Raw genomic sequence first — 20,697 nt, 5'->3', positions numbered from 1 at the left:
ATTATTTGATGCGGTGGCCCCTGTCCATAAACAATCTGGAAAAAAGCTTTTCCTAAATCCTCTTAACTCTGGTGCCATCAAATGTAAAAGGTAATTCCAACACACCTTTATTTCATGAGTGGCACCATCCCCCAGCAGATATAAGCTAAGCAAAAACAATTGTGAGTAGGCCTATACAAACTGTTTAAAATGAAAGTTTGGTATTTAGTTCCACAAATATATAGTTTATGAAATTTCATGTAGCTAGACGTCATGGCTGCAAATATGTTTCCAGCCAATTCCTTTCAGATTTGATTAATATATAATTTTACATAAGTTTATTTTATATATGTTTATTTTTACAGTAGTTTTATGTATGTATATGCAGATTTACATATAGGGCAGATACCTTTTTTAATATCAACATAAATCACGTCCGTCATTGGTCACCATACAATGTTTTCTTTTTTAAAATCATACAATCATTCATGACTTTTATGAACTGGGGTATTACTGTAAATGTTTAAATGTAGGCTTCTTTTCTGTATAGCTTAAACAATAGCTTAACAATAGCTTTATAGCTGTAAAATTGAAACTATATCAAACTTCGTCTGAACCTTATTGCATCTCTTTTTGTATCCATTCTCTGATTTAATCAACCCATTCATTTCGGTTGTGTTTTATTGTGCTCTTTGTTTTCATTCTTACACTGTTGTTGATTTGTATGTTTTACGACACTTCCAGGTGTACCTGAAGGCAACATCCCTGGGCCCTCTGCTGGACATGGCGGGTATAACAACCACAGTGCCCGTTGTCAAGGAGCTGCGTCCTCGGTTGCTATCATGTAAGTTACACAGACAGACCCAGGTGAAGCAGCTAGAAAAGTCCCAACTTAGCCGAATTATTCCTGACTTTTTTTAAACGACAAAAGAGGCTGTCGTTGTTCAGGAGGGGTTGCTGCGATGTGGGTTCGCACATTTCCTTTGCATGTCTATCTTCGCCCTGAAAATGGTTGAAGGAGTTTGAACGGAGAACCGCCGACGTTAGCGAGCTAAAGAGGACCCAACAAGCCGAGTTAGCAGCTAGCAGCTAGCTAGCTAGCAGCTTTGCAGCGGGCTGAACCTGTATGTCTACCAGGCGTCAACCAGGATCACCAGCCTCGGAGGATGCAAGTTGGTCAGGGCAACTTCTTCTTCCACTCGTATCCTAAAACCGTTGAGTTATTTATCCTGTAGAGTTATTTAAGAAATGTGTATTACTTAACGTTAGACCTGTGTAAATGTAGCTAACGTTAGAGAAGCTGGGTAAAAGTAACAATATCAGTGTAGAAATACTCTACAAGAAACGTCAACTTACAAGTCCTGCATTCAAAATGTTACTTAAGTAAACAAAAGTATTAGCATCAAAATGTACCTAGCTAAAGTACCACAAGTAAAAGTAACGTTACTCAGTATTCAGAATGATCCATTTCAGAATAATGTATTATATTATTGAATTATAATTATTGATGCATCAATGTGTACCTTACTTTGATGTTGCAGCTGGTAAAGGTGGGACTTATTTCTTACTATAAATACTGCCTGAGAGGTTGGGAACCAAGGGATCAATTAAGTCTTATCTTTATCCCTGAAAATACATCCAAATGTATTTGTTGATTCTACTTTGTATTAAAAATCTGAATCTGCAAACATTGTCAAAAAAATGTAGTGGGGTGAAAAGTACAATATTTGCCTCTGAGATGTAGCTAGTGGAGTAGAAGTACAAAATAGCAAAAATAATGGATATACTCAGAATTGTACTTAGGTCCAGTACTTGAGTAAATGTACTCAGTTACAGTGGCTTGTATTTGATGAGAACATAATGTGAATCAGTTTTCCTTCTCTCAAGTCAAAGGTCAACATTAGGTTTAGGTGACACATATCTCCACTCGCTGCTCTCCTTAGCCGCTCCCTTCCAGAAACACGAGGTTGGGAGCTGATGGAGGCCTCGGAGATGAGAGACAACTTCTGGTCGAAGAGCAGAAGCTATGCAGATCCCGAGCTCGCAAGTTCTCCCTGGAAACCAACCGACGCAGGAAGTCAGTTTTAGTGTATAACAGGGCTGCACAATATGTAGTTTTTTTTTATCGTCACCGCGATATCAACTGCCGCAATATACGCACCGCGAAAGGAAAATATCACAAAAGACTCTGAGATTTGTTTATGTTAGTTGAAAGAAAATGTTCATTCTTTTTTTAGTGGTGGCTTTTATATTCAATTAAATGTTCAATTTGTTCAATACAAGAATGTTGGAAATGATTTTCTTTCATTTGTTTCAAATTGAATAGAATTCTGAAATATGTTTATTTATCACAAGGAATATCATTATGGCGATATTCAACAACACTCACATATTTTTCTAATATCGTGCAGCCCTAGTGTATAATAACTAACTATGCATTGCTGTACACTAATAGGATGTGTCATCTCAGTAACTGATGACTAGTGTGTGCCTTCTGCGGCCCAGAGCTGCCCACAGAGCATCTCCCATTTCTTCCTGGAAGCAGAGGCTGTTCTGCTGGTGCAGTGTACAGTGTGCACCTCCTGGACAGACAGACAGCTTATGGTTCTGTCCTGGGCTTAGCACCTTTCAGAGAAGGGTGCTGCTGACAGGATTTTGCAGTCTAGACCTGGAAATAGATCTGTTGGCCAGAGAGTAACTGTGGGCAAGAGCTGTGACTGAACCGCCACCTCTCTGACAACTAAAGCTGCTAAGTTCAGCACCGTAAGAGGCTCAAATCCCTTACAGATATTAATAACCTTCTAAATGTGTGTTTCCATAGTTATCAGCAGTGGCTAAAAGTGAGTGTTGTTGCTTTGAAAGAGCTTGAGAGAGTATGTTAATGCTGTAGGTGTGTGTGTGTGGGGGGGATTCATTGTGTTATATCAGACAGTTTTTTTGGTTTTACAGAGGCAGGTGATCATTATTCCTTAAACATCATGCAAATGAAAGGAGGGACATATTAATGGAGGTGGATAAGCTTTCCAACATTACATGAACTTGTTTGTATTTCACCGTAGCGAAAAAATGTCCAGCAGAAACTCAAATGAAAACTTTATAATCAAACTTTACAGATTATCAGAGTTTATAAATCAATATTAAATACAATAGATCACTTTTAAACATGTATACAGCACACCAGTGCTGCTAACCAAAATACTGCCTGGGTACAGGATTGCTTTTATACACATTTTTATAATATTGTTTTAATAGTATCAGATAAGCAGAAAAGAAAAAGATTCCAACTTTGAAGTTTAATTAACAAAGGTTTTAATTGTAAAGAAATAAAGATTTGCATATTTAAATTGTAATGACTAATGTAACATCTTAGTGGATGATTGTGCCTTATTGTTCAAAATGGTGGAGTTCCGAACTTTCCAGCTCCTATAAGATGCATTTATAAATAAATATTAGGTAATAATTACAGTGGGTACGGAAAGTATTCTGACCCCTTTACATTTTTCACTTTGTTTCATTGCAGCCATTTGCTAAAAATCAAAAATAAAAAGTTAAAATTTTATTTCTCAATAATCTTGACAGAAGAAATTTATTCAAAGAAAAACTGAAATATCACATGGTCATAAGTATTCAGACACTTTTCTCAGTATTGAGTAGAAGCACCCTTTTGAGCTAGTACAGCCATGGGTCTTCTTGGGAATGATGCAACAAGTTTTTCACACCTGGATTTGGGGATCCTCTGCCAGTCTTCCTTGCAGATCCTCTTCAGTTCTGTCAGGTTGGATGGTGAACGTTGGTGGACAGCCATTTTCAGGTCTCTCCAGAGATGCTCAATTGGGTTTAGGTCAGGACTCTGGCTGGGCCAGTCAAGAATGGTCACAGAGTTGTTCCGAAGCCACTCCTTTGTTATTTTAGCTGTGTGCTTAGGGTCATTGTCTTGTTGGAAGGTGAACCGTCGGCCCAGTCTGAGGTCCTGAGCACTCTGGATGAGGTTTTCTTCCAGGATCTCTCTGTACTTGGCCGCATTCATCTTTCCTTCAATTACAACTAGTCGTCCTGTCCCTGCAGCTGAAAAACACCCTTATAGCACGATGCTGCCACCACCATGTTTCACTGTTGGGATTGTATTGGGCAGGTGATGAGCAGTGCCTGGTTTTCTCCACACATACCGCTTAGAATTAACGCCAAAAAGTTCAATCTTGGTCTCATCAGACCAGAGAATCTTATTTCTCATAGTCTGGGAGTCCTTCATGTGTTTTTTGGCAAACTCTATGCAGGCTTTCATATGTCTTGCGCTGAGGAGAGGCTTCCGTCGGGCCACTCTGCCATAAAGCCCCGACTGGTGGAGGGCTGCAGTGATGGTTGACTTTGTGGAACTTTCTCACATCTCCTTACTGCATCTCTGGAGCTCAGCCACAGTGATCTTTGGGTTCTTCTTTACATCTCTCACCAAGGCTCTTCTCCCACGATTTCTTTTTGGTTTGGCTGGACAGCCAGGTCTAGGAAGAGTTCTGGTCGTCCCAAACTTCTTCCATTTAAGGATTATGGAGGCCACTGTGCTCTTAGGAACCTTGAGTGCTGCAGAAATTCTTTTGTAACCTCAGCCAGATCTGTGCCTTGCCACAATTCTGTCTCTGAGCTCCTTGGGCAGTAGTTTTGACCTCATGATTCTCATTTGCTCTGACATGCACTGTGAGCTGTAAGGTCTTATATAGACAGGTGTGTGCCTTTCCTAATCAAGTCCAATCAGTTTAATTAAACACAGCAGGACTCCAATGAAGGAGTAGAACCATCTCAAGGAGGATCAGAAGAAATGGACAGCTGCTTTTTTCTGTCAAGATGGGGTGCTGAGTGTACATTAATGAAATAAAATGAACTTTTTTCATTTTAGCAAATGGCTGCAATGAAACTAAGGGCCCTATTTTACTGATCTGAAACGCAAGTATGAAACGCCAAACGCAAGTAGCTTTGTGGGCGGATCTCGGGCGCTATTATACCGGCGGGATAAATGACTCTTGCGCCCGACGCAAATCTTAAATGGGTTGGTCTGAAGTAGCTAGGTGTGGTTTGGGCGTAACGTGAAAATAACCAATCAGAGCGTCATCTCACATTCCCTTTAAGAGCAGGCGCGCTTGTTCCATGGCAGATTGCTATTATGATGGCGGATTTGCCTGGCGCACGCCAGCGGGAGCTGTCCGGGATGCGGCAAAGTAATAAATGCCCGTCTTGGCCGGGCGGCGATGTTGCTGCGGCCTCTTCGGCCGCATCTCCTCAAGTCTGGAGAGGATTGCTGCAGCCATGGAGCGTGGGCCTCCAAACGCACCACCTGCACCTGTTGTGCCCCTTCCTCCTCCCCCCCACTCCATCTCCGTCCACCCGCTCCACCAGGAGCACATCGCGCATTAGGCTTCTCCATATTCACCAGATTCCGCCGGAGTGTCCAATCCCACCGTAGTTCAACATCACGTCTCCTTAAGTCCTCTAATATTTCCTCATTTATGTCATCAACACATCCATGATTCATGGAAATGTTGTGTACAACACAACAAGCCACAAAGAATGCTGCGACTTTTTGAGGACTGTACTGTAAAGTGCCTCCTGATCTATCCAAACACCTGAAGCGCATTTTCAGTAATATTTTTCTTTGTAATTATGTATGGTTTTCAAAAATGGGAACTGTTGTAGATGAGAGAAGTGTATGCGCGTTGTGCACACGCATTATGGCCAAGCATTCGTCCCTAAAATAGCATCTGAATAACGCACTACTGACTTTAGACTAGCGCCACTGAGTTTAGACTAGGTTTTTCCTGGTCATTGGCGGAATTGTTTTCTGAAACTGCAGAATAGGACCACATAACGTTTGCGCCGGAACACGCCTCCTCTTTTCGCTGAACCGCCCCCGGGAGCGCAAATACATTCCCTAATTTACCGACGTGTGTCTGTGGAGGGAAAAGTCCGCTGTGCGTCGGGTGCAAAATAGGAATGATACATGTGTCGGTGTACAAAGGCAATTGCGCTGAGTGCAAGATAGGGCCCAAAGAGTGAAACATTTAAAGGGGTCTGAATACTTTCCAAACCCACTGTATAAGATAATAAAGATTCTGTTTAGTTGTAATTGAAAAGGAATATGCCAACTACCTTGAGCTACTTATTGTTCTCAACGCTGTTTTAAAATGTACACTTGTTGTTGACATTGTCCGCCAGGGGTGGGGTCGGAGGAATCAAATGCATCGTGATTTTTTTGCGACAATTTTTTTTAAATCAATTTTTCCCTAGAATCAATATTTTTATTTTTTATTTTTAACAATGATTCCCCTAAATATTTTCTGTTCATACGGTACCGCCGGCAGCGACTACATCATGGACTTTTTTCACAGCAGACATGTTGACTTGTCATAGTAGGAAAAGCACAGCTGAAATTGATAACCTTAACGATGGCTCAGTTCCATCAATGTGTCAGTTTACACATTGCAATATGTAAACAAATAAGATACAAAAATATATACAAATAATATAATATGAAAGTAAAAATAAAAGTAATAGTCTAAACGAGGGAAATAAAAGATACAAAAGAGACAGACTTTCAAAAATCGTTAATAATATAAACAGCAGGAGCACTTACACAAAGAAATTTGAGTAGACATCAGATATTAAGATAGCTTTCTGATTGGATACCAACTTAAGAGACTCAAAGTACATGTCAAATTCAACCTCCAACACCTGCTTTTCGATGATGTTCACGTCGCGTAATTACGTCACTTCATAACGTTCTCATCGCAACAGGGGAAAATGGCTGCTCTTGTGTAAAGTAAACGCAAATTTTTCAACTTTCTGCTAAGATATATTATGTGACTTTTGCAACAAAATTGCGGGGATTATGAAATCATGCAAGCCCCGCATATTTTGCGCGGAAATCGGCAATTTATGCGGCATATTTAAAAAAATGCAGCCCCCGCATAAATATGCGGACTTTGGCTGATTATGCATTGAATTATGCGATTGCATAATCGCGTTTTTCTGGAGGGACTGCTAAGTGGAATGCAGCCATCATTAATGGTTTTGAACACACCTGTGCTTTTCCTACTATGACATGTCAACATGTCTGCCGTGAAGAAGGTCTATATCTGTTTCCAGAAAATGCAGAAAATGTTATGTTCTTCTTTACATATGAAATAAATGTCAGACTGACTGACTGATGTGATATGTATTCTTCTTTAAAAAAATTAGTTTTTAGAAATGTCTCATAATATATTGGCTCTAGAAGTGTTTTATTCCACTTTTGTTTTTGTTAAAGGTGCTCTAAGCGGTGTTGGGTGACGGCACTTCTTGTTGACGTTCAGAGTATTTTCAAACAAAACGGAGGCCAGCTCGCCCCTCCCTCCTACTTATCACGTCCCCTCCCCCTCCCTTCCGTGCTTCCGCGCACTAAAAAAAAAAACTAATGCTGAACCTGATTGACCCCGTTGATATTATTATTTGCTTCCTCTGTGGAGTAGTGAGCGGTAGCTTTAATTTATTAATGACTGTGTTGAAAACACATCTGGATGAGCGGGCTCAGGTTTCCGGATCTAAAACATGGCCAGCCAGTCTACATTTTAATCAATGATAATGTGCCTCAGGTTGATGCTCTGTTGTTTTGTGTTTTTTACGGCTCAGGGCTCTGGAGGAGCGGCGGAAGCAGAGGGACGTGCAGGAGCAACGGCTGATAGAGAACATCCTAAAGCAACGCAGACAGCGAGTACAGGATGCAACCGAGCGCTTCCAGAGAGCCCATTTACCTCCTTCTCAGAGATGTAGGCAATGTTAGTGATGCTTCTAGGCCGGCAACAAATCATTATTTTTATTGTCGATTAATCAATTAGTTGTTTGGTCTATGAAAATGTGGGTCAGTGTTTCCCAAAGCCCAAGATGACGTCCTCAAATGTCTTGTTTTGTCCACAACTTAAAGATGTTTACTTTACTGTCACAGAGGAGAGAAGAAACTAGAAAATATTCACATTTAAGAAGCAGGAATCAGAGAATTATTGCATTTTTCATAAAAAAATGACTCAAACCGATTTATTTGACAACTAATTGATTAATCTTTGCAGCTCTAAATATATATAGCCTATTTAATATTGCTGTTTCTCTAACTACAGTATGCTGTTATTTGCCCGATAAAGAAAAATTCTCATTTAAGAACCTGGAATTAGAGAATTTTTACTTTTTTCATAAAAAATGACTCAAACTAATTGACTCTATTGTCAATAGTTTGCAATTCATTTAATGGTTAATAGACAACTAATCGATTCATCTTTGAAGTTTTTGATGTTTCTTATATATTAGCCCTCTTAGAATTGAGAAATAGTGCACAACAGTCTTAACACACTTCAGTTGGTTTTTATGTTTTCCAGGGGCGATTCTATGATCAGACCCCCCCCCCTATTTCATTAGCCGATAATCTCTGAGGTAGTGCTAAACAACGTCAGCTAACGTTTTTTTGACACTATTAACACTATGATGGAACTAAACCTCACATTTTATAAGTCACAGTAATAACGACCAATTTGGCACAATGTTCTACCATTCAGCAATTTTAGTTGCTTATGTTTCAATTTGGGTTCTAATCTGCGCTATGAAATTACCAACTTCTTCTCTGGGGACTACCAACATTAAACTTCACAACTGCACTCCTGCTCTCCCTCTGACAGATCAGATAGAGACTCAGCCAAAGGCGGGAGTCTGGCACCATAACCTCCCAATGGCCAAAACTACCTTTCTGTTAACCCTTTCCTTGATGGGGTTACAGGTGCATAGCATCGGCTACAGCGACTCAGGATATTAAACCTGTTTCATGCTCTTTGAACCTGTAATTGTTTGTCCTCGGTCACTGACAGACAAGTTCTCAATCTCTAACTTGAAGCACTACATTTTTATTATTTTTTATTATTATTATTATTATTATAATAATTTTTAGGGGGGCTGAGAGGAAATTTAGCGGGGCTTGAGCCCCCCTAAAAAGGGTCTAAAATCGCCAATGATGTTTTGCTTCATGGTGTTTCAGCTTTTAGAAGAAACGTCCCAAATATTGAAGATGCACTCAATGAACTTCAAGGCTCCTTCAGTTCATACACCCGGCAGCCATCTTTCTTGTCCAGCAATTCTAACGTTAGCAGGTAAAAAAAAAAAAAGTCTGTAATCTGATTAATAATTCTCATTATTCTCATGTGGCCTACCTGCTAAATAACCCAACCACTGCTGTTGGATTTAAAACCTCCAACGGTGATATTTATGTTCATCAATTTTCCTGTGTAGCAGTTTTTAATGGCTGGAGACGTCACACATTGTACTTATATTATTTTTTTCTGTTGTCTGTTAAAGAAGCTGCACTCCGTCCCCTAAACCTCCCCCAGTTTCTAAATCCTCCCACCGCCATGCCCTCTCTGCTGTGGAGGCCTACACCAAACTGCTGCAGGAGCAGAGCATGACTTGCCTCAACAACGGTCAATCCCCTGAAAAGGCACAAGAGAAGCAACAAGATCACAGTCCACAGGTATGCTGACTATTTCATTTGATGCAGGAAACAAAAAATGTTCAACTCCCCTCCCCCCACCCCCGTATTTAGGGCTTTAGGGCTGGGACGATAGGCTTTTGTCCCGATTCGATTAATTTATGATACATAGGTGCGATTTTCATTTATTGCGATTCTAGAAGTATTGGGATTCAATAGTATTGCGTATTGCGATTTTATTTCCCCTTCTTTAACAAAAACAAAAGTTGAATAATGAGACATTGTTTTCTAAGAAGAATGCACATCACATGTCAGTCTGACATTTATTTAATTTGTAAACAAGAACATAACATGGTTTTTCTGTATTTTCTGCTTTCTCTCTGTTTGGCTGGAAACGGATATGTTTATGTTGGCGGTACCGTAAAAACAGAAAATATTTAGGTGACTCATTGGTTAAAAAAAGAAGAAAAAAAAAAGATTCTGGGGGAACAAACAATTTGAAAAATGGTTGCATAAAAAAATCACGATACAAACATGAATCAAATTTTTTTTCCCACCCATAATTTTGTAAGGCATTATAATTGTTATTCCAGAAAGATTATTCATGTCATTCATCCGTCCCCATTGTTGTATACAGGTGCCATATGTTGTAAGATGCTTTGTCTCTCAAAAACAGATAGGCCTACACACACCCCACTAATACTCCATTGTCTGCTGCTAAAAGATTATAAGTTTAAAAGACTCTCTGTGCTATAACCTGCTCTAAAACCAGACTGCAATTTATCAAGTAGTCTTTATTATCGATGATGTTAAGTACTTGCTTGGCTACCATCTTGGGCAGTTCAAATGTCTGTTTTTTGTATCTCACCCTACACAAGTAGACCCCTAGGGGGCAGCAGTGTGACGTAATCCCTTTCCTGCACCACATACACCCCTTTTGGCTGCCCCTGGCTTCAGCACCCTCTGGTGAAATGTGTGTGAATTTATTTTTCAGAAATTGGAGGAATATAAAAGGCAAAATGTAGAGTTCTTATCACCTTTGAGAAACAATTTTTGAAAAGTTAATCTGCAAAACCGCTTTGAGATGTTTGTGGGAAAAAAAAAACATTAAGAAAAATTAAAACATTTAAGAAATAAAATGTAATCTTAGCCTTAAAATTGCCTACTAAGATGTAGCTTAGTATCACCAGATCAAACAAGTGCACTTTAAGAGAGGCATCTGGTCCATCAATACTGTAGCCCCTTCATGTCTCTGATCCACTCTCTCCCTCTCAAACACAACTTTTATTTTAGATCTGGGTTCCAGGCTGAGATATATACAGTACAGGCCAAAAGTTTGGACACACCTTCTCATTCAATGCGTGTCCTTTATTTTCATTACTATTTACATTGTAGATTCTCACTGAAGGCATCAAAACTATGAATGAACACATATGGAATTATGTACTTAACAAAAAAGTGTCTTATATTTTAGATTCCTCAAAGTCCCCACCCTTTGCTTTTTTGATAGCGCTGCAAACCCTTGGTGTTCTCTCAATGAGCTTCATGAGGTAGTCACCTGAAATGGTTTTCACTTCACAGGTGTGCCTTGTCAGGGTTAATTAGTGGAATGTTTTCCCTTATTAATGGGGTTGGAACCATCAGTTGTGTTGTGCAGAAGTCAGGTTGATACACAGCCGACAGCCCTATTGGACAACTGTTAGAATTCATATTATGGCAAGAACCAATCAGTAAGTAAAGAGAAACGAGTGGCCATCGTTACTTTAACAAATGAAGGTCAGTCAGTCCGGAAAATTGTGAAAACTTTGAATGTGTCCCCAAGTACAGTCGCAAAAACCATCAAGCGCTACAAAGAAACTGGCTCACATGAGGATCGTCCCAGGAAAGGAAGACCAAGAGTCACCTCTGCTGCTGAGGATAAGTTCATCCGAGTCACCAGCCTCAGAAATCGCAAGTTAACAGCAGCTCAGATTAGAGACCAGATGAATGCCACACAGAGTTCTAGCAGCAGACATATCTCTAGAACAACTGTTAAGAGGAGACTGCACGAATCAGGCCTTCATGGTCAAATAGCTGCTAGGAAACCACTGATAAGGAGAGGCAACAAGCAGAAGAGATTTGTTTGGGCCAAGAAACACAAGGAATGGAAATTAGACCAGTAGAAATCTGTGCTTTGGTCTGATGAGTCCAAATTTGAGATCTTTGGTTCCAACCGCCGTGTCTTTGTGCAACAAAGAAAAGGTGAACGGATGGATTCTACATGCCTGGTTCCCACCGTGAAGCATGGAGGAGGAGGTGTGATGGTGTGGGGGTGCTTTGCTGGTGACACTGTTGGGGATTTATTCAAAATTGAAGGCATACTGAACCAGCATGGCTACCACAGCATCCTGCAACGACATGCCATCCCATCTGGTTTGCGTTTAGTTGGACCATCATTTATTTTTCAACAGGACAATGATCCCAAACACACCTCCAGGCTGTGTAAGTGCTATTTGACCAAGTAGGAGTGTGATGGGGTGCTGCGCCAGATGACCTGGCCTCCACAGTCACCGGACATGAACCCAATCGAGATGGTTTGGGGTGAGCTGGACCGCAGAGTGAAGGCAAAAGGGCCAACAAGTGCTAAGCATCTCTGGGAACTCCTTCAAGACTGTTGGAAAACCATTTCAGGTGACTGAATGCCAAGAGTGTGCAAAGCAGTAATCAGAGCAAAGGGTGGCTACTTTGAAGAAACTAGAATATAAGACATGTTTTCAGTTATTTCACACTTTTTTGTTAAGTACGTAATTCCATATGTGTTCATTCATAGTTTTGATGCCTTCAGTGAGAATCTACAATGTAAATAGTCATGAAAATAAAGGAAACACATTGAATGAGAAGGTGTGTCCAAACTTTTGGTCTGTACTGTATGTAATATGTAAATCATATAATTATTTTTGACTCATCTCCTCTCTTTTGCTTCCATATTTCAGGACAGCCAACTGTCTGATAGCTGTAATTCTGAAAGCATTTCAAGTAAGGACAGTTTGGAGAATGAGCACCTCAACCACTGTGCAAAAGATCTACAGTATTCCTATTCGTCATTCTCGCTTGACTCAGAGAAGCCCCAACAGGACCTGAGACAGCAAAATGATTTGTGTCCACCATCAGACCTCACTGCTTTCTCAGCTATGATGCTGCTTGCTGATGACTTTCCACAATCAAGAAAACTGCATGAACCAAAGCAGAAAACACCAATGGATTCTGAAGGGCCCAACAATAAGATGCACGTTCCTGAAGCTTCTTGGGGGTTCACATCTGTTGAGCAAACACCTGAAACGGGGACGCAGCCTGCTCCGCACAACTGCAGCTTATTTACTCTTTGTGAAATTATTAGTGCAGACCCAGAGCACTTTGAGGTAAACTCCTCACAAAACAATCCCAATGACAACATCATCGTTACAAATATAGTTTCTCCCGGCAACATAGCACTCGACTCTCCATGTCCTAAACCAGAGGCTCCGTTGGATCTCAGGCACAAGGGGGTGCACGATGGCAGACAATCAAAACATCCATCAGCTACGGAAATTCTTCTACGTGACAAAAATGGCAACAGCGCAGACATTTTGTTTGAGCCTCCCCCAAAGCCCGCTATTCTTTTGAACGATAGCACAACAGACAATGCCTTACAAGACGGGACTCTTCAGCAAACAGGAAGACAAAAACACAATCTGTCATCCCTCAAAGAGCCTAGTGCTTCCATAAACAACCTCAATAAGGTTTCAAACTCAGAGCCCAAACCTGAGAAGCCCATTAACGCAGCATCGCTGCAGCGCGCATGCTTATCTAACATTCAATCAGACACTCCTAAGTGCCTTAAGTGTCCTGAGGAGGAAGTACAAAAATTGCCTGTTCCAGCGAGGACATCTCATTCAGCATGTGGAGTCCGATTCATTAAAGGAATCCTTAAAAAGCAGTCCAAATATATGTCAGGAGAGACCATGTGTGTGTATGGCTCAGGACATTTTATTTTTGCTAAAGAAGTAGCTTTAGCGATTAGAGACAGTGTGGAATTGACTAGGGCCAAAACTAAGGATGCAGAGGGCAACAACGCTGTCAAGAAGAAGCTACGCTGGTTTGATGAGGTACACGTGGGACAAGAGGACAGAGAACAGAACACGATGAAACCGATAAAAGGCAGGTCTTCCAATCTCTCTCAGTCAAATAACAGCCCAGAGGACCACCAGCTAAGTTTCGCCACAGTCTCAGGGGCTTCCAAGCCTGGACCCAGCATGACCCCTCCGGCCTCCGCTGGTTCTCACTTTACAAAGCAAGCGTGGGCAGATGTTGGGGTTCAAGTCAGCTTGCCCCAAGAACGGCCAGACGAGGTCAAGGTGGGACGGAGCAGCACCAGGATTGCTGGCCCCAAGGTCCCTCGGAGAGAGCGCCCTTCCAGAGCTGCGGCGGCTCCTATTTCCTCGCGGACTAGAAAGGGCACTGTCATACGAGCTCAATCTGCCACCGAGGTGAGTCAGATTGCCAAAACCCAAGGGAAGATCATGGTGCCCCGCCCACCTCCTCGGATGGATCCATCGGTGGAGGAGAAGATGCTGTCCATCACTAGGACTCCATATGGCATGGATCATGCTAGTGTCAGCTGCAAACGAGCTCTGGTGTCAGAGCAGGCCCTGCACAAGTACAACTCGGAAGACTTTCCCTCACCTTCCACACATAATGTAATCAGAACAGATAGCAGCGTTCTGTACACACCACTACCACCCTCGTATGCCTACCCCGTGTCAAAGAGCAACACGAAGGCCACGCCCAGCGCAGGTCATCAGGAAGCTCAGGGCAGCAGCAGACTAAGAGGGATGGTGTACAATGATAAAGGTCTCTGTTTAGATTGCACTCCCACAGATGAGGAGATCTCACAGCTCTGGCACGGTGTTCGCAGTGCCTTAGCCACCAAGGAAGGTAATGTCTGTTTCACACAGCTCAGGCTTGGTTTGGGTGTCTGCAGAGATGTGTCCTACAGATTTACATGCCGTTTCTCTTCAGCTTATTTGTTTCTTACCATTAGCTATCACATTTCAAGTTAACAATGTGGGTTCTGGCTACAGTACTGCAATGATTTCTAAGCAGCGGTACTTGTACCCTAGGGGGTACTTCTGCAAGTGCCAGGGGGTACGTGAAAGATTTTGAAGCAGCTCAACTAACTGGAAAAATATTAATGGTAACACCTGAACACAGGAATTTTAAACAGGTAGCTAAAATTAATAAATACATAAATGGTAGGAATAAATAGCTAAAAGTATTCCATAAGTGGCTGAAATAGTTAGCTAAAACTACTGACTAAACACTTGAAATAGTTAGCTAAAAGTAATGGATAAATGGTTGAAACATTCAGCTTCACTCCAAGTAGTTGTAGTCTGATTGCTGACCAAACCAACCTAAATATTGACTGTTCAGTTGTATGAAATCTACTTTTATACAATGAATAGTGTTATACATTTGGAACACATTGGGAATAGTTGTACTGGTACGTGAGTTCATATGACAGGCTGTGGGGGAACCTCAGACCAAAAAGGTTGGGAACCCCTTCAGTACTGTACCCTGATCCCTTTTATGCTTTATCCTTAATACCAATCCCAGTGATCCTTTGAATCTGTCCTTCTAATCACATTGAAAGGAAAATGACTTGAATGAGCTGCGTGACGTTTGTGTGACTGCCAGTTCGCAAAGTTGTTTAAGAGATCCCTTTTCGCTGGCAATCTATTTTTCCAATCTATTTTTATCAATATGCCATGTCTTCCTTGGGCGCTTAGTGTTGACCACAATTCACCAATTTATTGAAATTGGTCAATATAATAACTGATACACTGGTCTTCTTGCATCATCTCGTGTTTTGATATTGAAAAGTCAGCGAAGTTGAAGTTTTGCTTACTTATCTTGAGAAAAAGAAGCCAGTCATACCTATTTTAATGACTTAAGCTTAACTTTCTGTCAATCAGAGGTCACCTGGAGTACGTTTAATCACTTCCTCAGTGACTAACACAGCTCTTTTGCGACGAACACATACACACATTTTGTTAATAAAATATTTCTACATACCGGAAATGTGGATTTAGTTGACCCTAAAAGCCTCACAGTGGCCTGTTGTCTGCCTTGCCTCTACCCAGTGCCAATTTGTCCCATGTTAGCATCAGCAGCGCTGATAGTTTTATCAGCCGCAACAAAGCCGGCACAGAAGTGAGTGGCTTCTTTCTTACCTCTTCTACTGGGGAGATCAAACACTGGATCAAAGCCACATTTTTCCAACGCCTCAAAGAATACTATTAAGAATGTACTTTCAATGTGACTACTTCATTTGAGACTCTTCATGTGTTTGCGCACAACCATTTAAAATAGCACAGCTGAACAGATCCAGGTTGAGGCGCAAAATGTATACAAAATGTTCAGTTTAGCTTGCAATATCACTTTTGGGAGGACAGATGGAAAACCTTAACAAAACATAGAACATTTACAGTGCAGTGTTTTAAAGTGGTAATATTTCTTGCATTTTGAGGAAAAATGCTACACATACAGTACAGTGTGCAGTTTTTATTCACACGCTTATTAACAAGCTTATTAATATGCTTAATAATGTGCTTAAACTACTTAAACAGCTATTTTGTATATATTTGTCTCTGTTTCTGTATTTACTGTTTATTCTTAATAATGTCCTAGGCAAATTCCATGTAGTTCCACTACTGTGGCAACAAATTGCTTTCTGATTCTGACATCATCTCTTGTGATTTTCAGTCATCTTTATTGCAGGCTAAAGATGGAAACTATTTTGTTATGTATGCTCTTTTTTTTGTGTTGTTTTTATGATTTCCGCGAACATGTCTTCTTTCAGCAAAAGCCATGCTTAGAAGACAGGCGGCGGACAGTGGGCGGGTTGTGAGGAAAGCCTGCGTGGAGCAGAGCAGACCGCCTCCTGGCTCGGGGAACAGAAGGCTTCCTCAGCCCGCTCAGGTACATGCATGCAGCTGCCCTGTGGGAAGGAAGAGTGAGAATAATTGCTAAAGATCAGTAAATGGGTGTGTTTGAACTCGTTAAATCAGTTTTGCAGTCCCTTTCGTGCTGCCGTTTGTACGGCTGACTAGACGTCACGATTTATGCTTCTCAAGACAAGACTTTCCGGATGGACTTGTCAGTGTTTGACAAAAAATAAGCGTTGATGCATGATGTTTTTGTTTAAAACTTGCTCTACCTGTTATTGTGCTTTATGCCTGTCACCTAGAATTTTGGCAGTGTACTATAGGTTACATAAGTATTACTTAAGATTAATCTGAGACTTACATAATATGTTTATTTTGTTTTGTGTAGCCAACAAAACAGACCACACAGCCAGTCAGACCGTTTTCCAATACGTACTACATGGCCTGTCCAGATCAAGGTATCGTGTTCACTGTGTGTCTGTTTGTGTTTCTATGAGAGTGAAAACTAACTTTTTATTTCTATAATTACTGGTATTACACCTGTCTTCTGTTGAGTTCAACATTTCAAAGGACGTCTCTCCTGCATGTATATTATTTAATGTATACCCTAAAAGAACCCAAAAGTTCTTAGGCGTAACGCGAAAGTGAAATGAAGACTGAGCCAATACCGTTCTCAATCATTTTTGCAGTACAACAGCACAGCTATATGTTACCCAGAAATGCATAAAAACAACAACCAAAGTAGAGCGGAAACAGGTGAGAATGCACGCCTCCGTTGTGACTTTGACTGTGCTCACAGGTTTGGTGAGTGCAGCCCAGTTACACCTGGCTGAAGTACATGCTGGAGGCCCACTGCAAGACATGGATATTGTGGCTGCCATGGAAACAGCCCAAACACAGAGGCCTGGCACGGTGCAGCAGCGCAGCCAACAGCAGGGACTCACCACCATTTCCTTGGAGGAGCAGAAAATCCTCCTCTCTCTGGACAGACTCAACCACCAGCTGTACTGTGAGCACTTTGTTTGCACCAGGCCAAAACTGATCCACTAGATTGTTGTGATCCGTGTGTAAACAGAAAAGTATGAATTTGTCGTCATTTCAAGAACCCCTGCTGTCTGTTTCTGTTTTTAGGTGTGCGGGAACATGTGGGGGGTAATGCTGGCACGCGTGGCCTCGTACTTATTGATGCATCCTCTGTAAGTATGAATTTCTAAGGGATTTGTTTCTTTGCCCTAACCATAGACTGTAAAAAATAATGGACGAAGCTTCCAGGCCTGACAAGTAAAGCCAATGCATTAAAGCTGCATTCTATCTAATTTCCAGCAAGGGGCAACTCCACTGGTTGCAGAAAGAGTCTATGAGAAAATGACCCTCAGTAAACATTTTCATAATAAGTTTATGGTCTCAATCGCTAGTTTTCAAGTCTTCTTTAATACAGCATGTTCATTGAGTAAATTATGGTACCGACAACAAGGAGTTGGTTGAGTCATGAATACGCATTTTGGAAGTAGTCTACATGCTAACGCTGCTGCAGTGATGGATCAACCAGCTCCTTCTTGTCGGTTATTGGCTGGAAGACTGTTTGTTATGGTTCGTGGGGCAGGTTGGCGCAGTTTGTTTTTGTTGCTGTTTGTGGAGCCTGGGCTGTCTACAGAGACCGCGTTTTTTTACAGTGTGTTCAGGGGACAGGCAGCTAGCGGATAGTGAGGAGATGTTTGCTGTATGTGACAAAAAATGTTGTAGCCTAAAAAACGCGTCACATCACTTAGAGCACCTTTAACTGCTCCTCAGATCTCTGCAGATTAAATCCAGACAGCTAGCTAGACTATCTGTCCAATCAGAGTTTTCAGTTGCACGACTAAAACAACTTTTGAACGTACACGTTCCACCAAAACAAGTTCCTTCCCGAGGCCATTTTGCAGCGGCACCGTGGCGATGCCCTGTGCCACCCAAGACAATTGTGATCGGTTTAAAGAAATGCCAATAAACCAGAGCACGTTTTTCTCCCATCCCTGCATGCTGTGTGGACTTGCCAGACCCTTCTCCGCAGCGCTGTGGAGGAAGGTCTGGCCAAGCACGACTAGGTCCCATTTCATTTAAAATAGACGATAAAGCAGGGGATGCTTTAGGGGCGTGGCTACACGCCGACCTGTCAATCATGACCGAGACTTAGAAAGTTTTTTTAAAAGTCATGTTCAGCGTTCTGCCAATCAAGCTAGCGCTAGCGTTAGCTGGTAACTTAAGGAAATGTTTGCAGATTTATTGTACTGCCGTATATGCAGGTTAATGGCGCCAGTACCCGGCACTCTGCGTTTACCCGTAAATCCCCGCTGGATGACTCGCTTTAGAAGGGTTTAGCATTTAGCGCAACGCAGCGCCACTGCAACCACAAACAACGCTGGCTTGGCCGCGTCATCCTCCCCAGCTCCACCCTCTGGTAAAAAAAAAATCATCACATTTGGTTGCAAAATACCAAGATGGCGACGCCTGTATCGATAAACTCGAGGCTTCAGTACAGCAGTCTACAAAACAGTGGGTGACATCATGGATGCTACGTCCACTATTTGTACAGTCTTTGGCCTTAACACATAAGATGACTTTGTTGAACATGTATTATTATTTACCTCCTTCCACTGTTTTCAGACAAGGGAAGTGAAAGGCACAAACCATCACAAGCTTCGAGCATCCTCAGCTAACAACCGCTCTCGGTTCCAGAAGAAATTGTGACTTACAGCATCCACGGTCCACGGTGTTCTTCTCTCCCATCAGTGCATTATACCTGTCCTGTCATCCTGTGTAACCAAACACTTCATTGCCCTGTAAAATGAGTTCTGTCCCGTTTAAAACTAAATACGCCTGCTCGAGTATCTTCAAGATCTAAGAGATCAGCAGCAACGGACTGTAGAGGCAATAAAACACATCAGCATAGTTAGACCAGGTTGGTGAATTGAAATTAGTTTTGTATTTTCTCCCTTTGCTTGGAAGAAAAAATCTTGAAAAACTTATGATCAAAGTGCCTTTGAAAAGGATCCTAGCTTCAATTTGGTTTTCATTCACAAATAAAAAAAAAAGGCCCTTCTTAAAACTGACGCATGGCCAGATTGACTGCAAAATAAACACCACAGATTTGTACAAGATTTGTATTTATTTCCAAAGCTGTCACATTCTGTATTTATTTTATATAGTGAAAACTATAATTCCATGCAAACTATATTTTGGGACCATATTGGAAGTGAATAAAGCTTGTTGTCAACGCACTGATAAACTGACTGGGTGCAGTGTGTTTAGCAGTGTTACTATTTCCTCAACGATGCATAGCAAAGTCAATAAATAGACTGAGGACCGGAAATGTCTAATAGAGAGGAGTGCTGCAACGTTGAAGGTGTGTTTGTCTTTCTTTGACGGCTGTGGAAAGGACGATTATATATTGTGCAGGAAACTCAACCTACTTGCTCAGCAAGGTGAGCCATTACAGCCTTCTGTCGCAATTGCATCGAAATTCATGTGGAACTTCACTTTTGCTTTAGGTCTTATTTAATTTAATAGTGTCCTTAAATCAAAGCAGGGATCTTCAACAGGGGGTCCTCAGAGTCAATTCAGGGGGGGCTCCAAATTATTGTACATTTTTGAAAGTTGTTGTTAAAAAGTCTTAACATGAATCCAACATATTAGCAAATATAACCCACTGCTTACTGGCCTATAGATAAGGACCATCCACAGATACAGTTCATGCTAAGGATTCACTGTGCCACATGTATGTTTAACATTAAAACATGATTTATAAAAGCATGCATACAGTTATTAGGCTATTTTAATAGCTTAGTATCCTATGCAAAAAAAAGTATGTATAAAGGCTTTAGGGTGCCCTATATGTTATTGTAGGCCCAGTTTAATATGCAGCTCAATTTTATACAATATATGTAGTAAAGGGTCCCTGCTCCATCTGTCTTTCAGTTAAGGCACATGTGTCAACCTCAAAATCCGGCCCCTTGCAGATTTAGATCCAGCCCGTATATCAATTCACAATAAATTTTGGCCCGCCTAGTTGTGCGCCAAACCAAAAACAGGAAAGTGTTTTTTAAACTGCGATTATGTGACATTCAAAGCAGATTATGGCCGATTTTCAGACTCTGAGACTCAGAAATTCCCCCAGAAGCAGAGAGATTTTTCATATTCAGGCTGTGTATCCTTGTTTTGTTTGATTAGCTAAATTCTATTATGGCTAAGGAACTCTTTTGATGACATTTGTAGGGCTTCATGTCAACAAAA

General features: G+C 41.3%; 1 protein-coding gene across 2 annotated transcripts; it reads left to right on the top strand.

Annotated features, from left to right (window-relative positions):
- Positions 1-759: 759 nt before the first annotated feature.
- On the top strand, positions 760-19,806 carry cep126 (centrosomal protein 126). Of its 2 annotated transcripts, none has more exons than XM_039787460.1 (11): positions 760-1,180; positions 1,937-2,056; positions 7,633-7,769; positions 9,020-9,131; positions 9,337-9,508; positions 12,439-14,419; positions 16,344-16,462; positions 16,817-16,886; positions 17,228-17,437; positions 17,560-17,624; positions 19,072-19,806. In XM_039787460.1, the coding sequence occupies exons 1-11, from the start codon at positions 1,146-1,148 to the stop codon at positions 19,153-19,155; spliced, it is 3,105 nt and encodes a 1,034-aa protein (XP_039643394.1). In that variant the 5' UTR covers positions 760-1,145; the 3' UTR covers positions 19,156-19,806. The 2 variants fall into 2 exon arrangements, with proteins under 2 accessions (XP_039643394.1, XP_039643383.1); XM_039787449.1 differs by having other exon boundaries at positions 7,633-7,778.
- Positions 19,807-20,697: the final 891 nt, after the last annotated feature.

The sequence above is a fragment of the Perca fluviatilis genome, chromosome 2 (genome assembly GCF_010015445.1).
Source record: "Perca fluviatilis chromosome 2, GENO_Pfluv_1.0, whole genome shotgun sequence".
In the NCBI taxonomy this organism is placed as follows: Eukaryota; Metazoa; Chordata; class Actinopteri; order Perciformes; family Percidae; genus Perca; species Perca fluviatilis.
Note: the sequence above shows the minus strand (reverse complement) of the source record. Positions and strands in the feature narration are given on the sequence as shown.

Bases quoted from the DNA above. Each gene is read 5' to 3' on its own strand.
- cep126 (XM_039787449.1), top strand. From the start codon at position 1,146: ATGCAAGTTGGTCAGGGCAACTTCTTCTTCCACTC. The intron at 2,057-7,632 runs GTCAGTTTTAGT...TTTACGGCTCAG, and splicing joins GAAACCAACCGACGCAGGAA to GGCTCTGGAGGAGCGGCGGA. The intron at 17,625-19,071 runs GTAAGTATGAAT...CACTGTTTTCAG, and splicing joins TACTTATTGATGCATCCTCT to ACAAGGGAAGTGAAAGGCAC.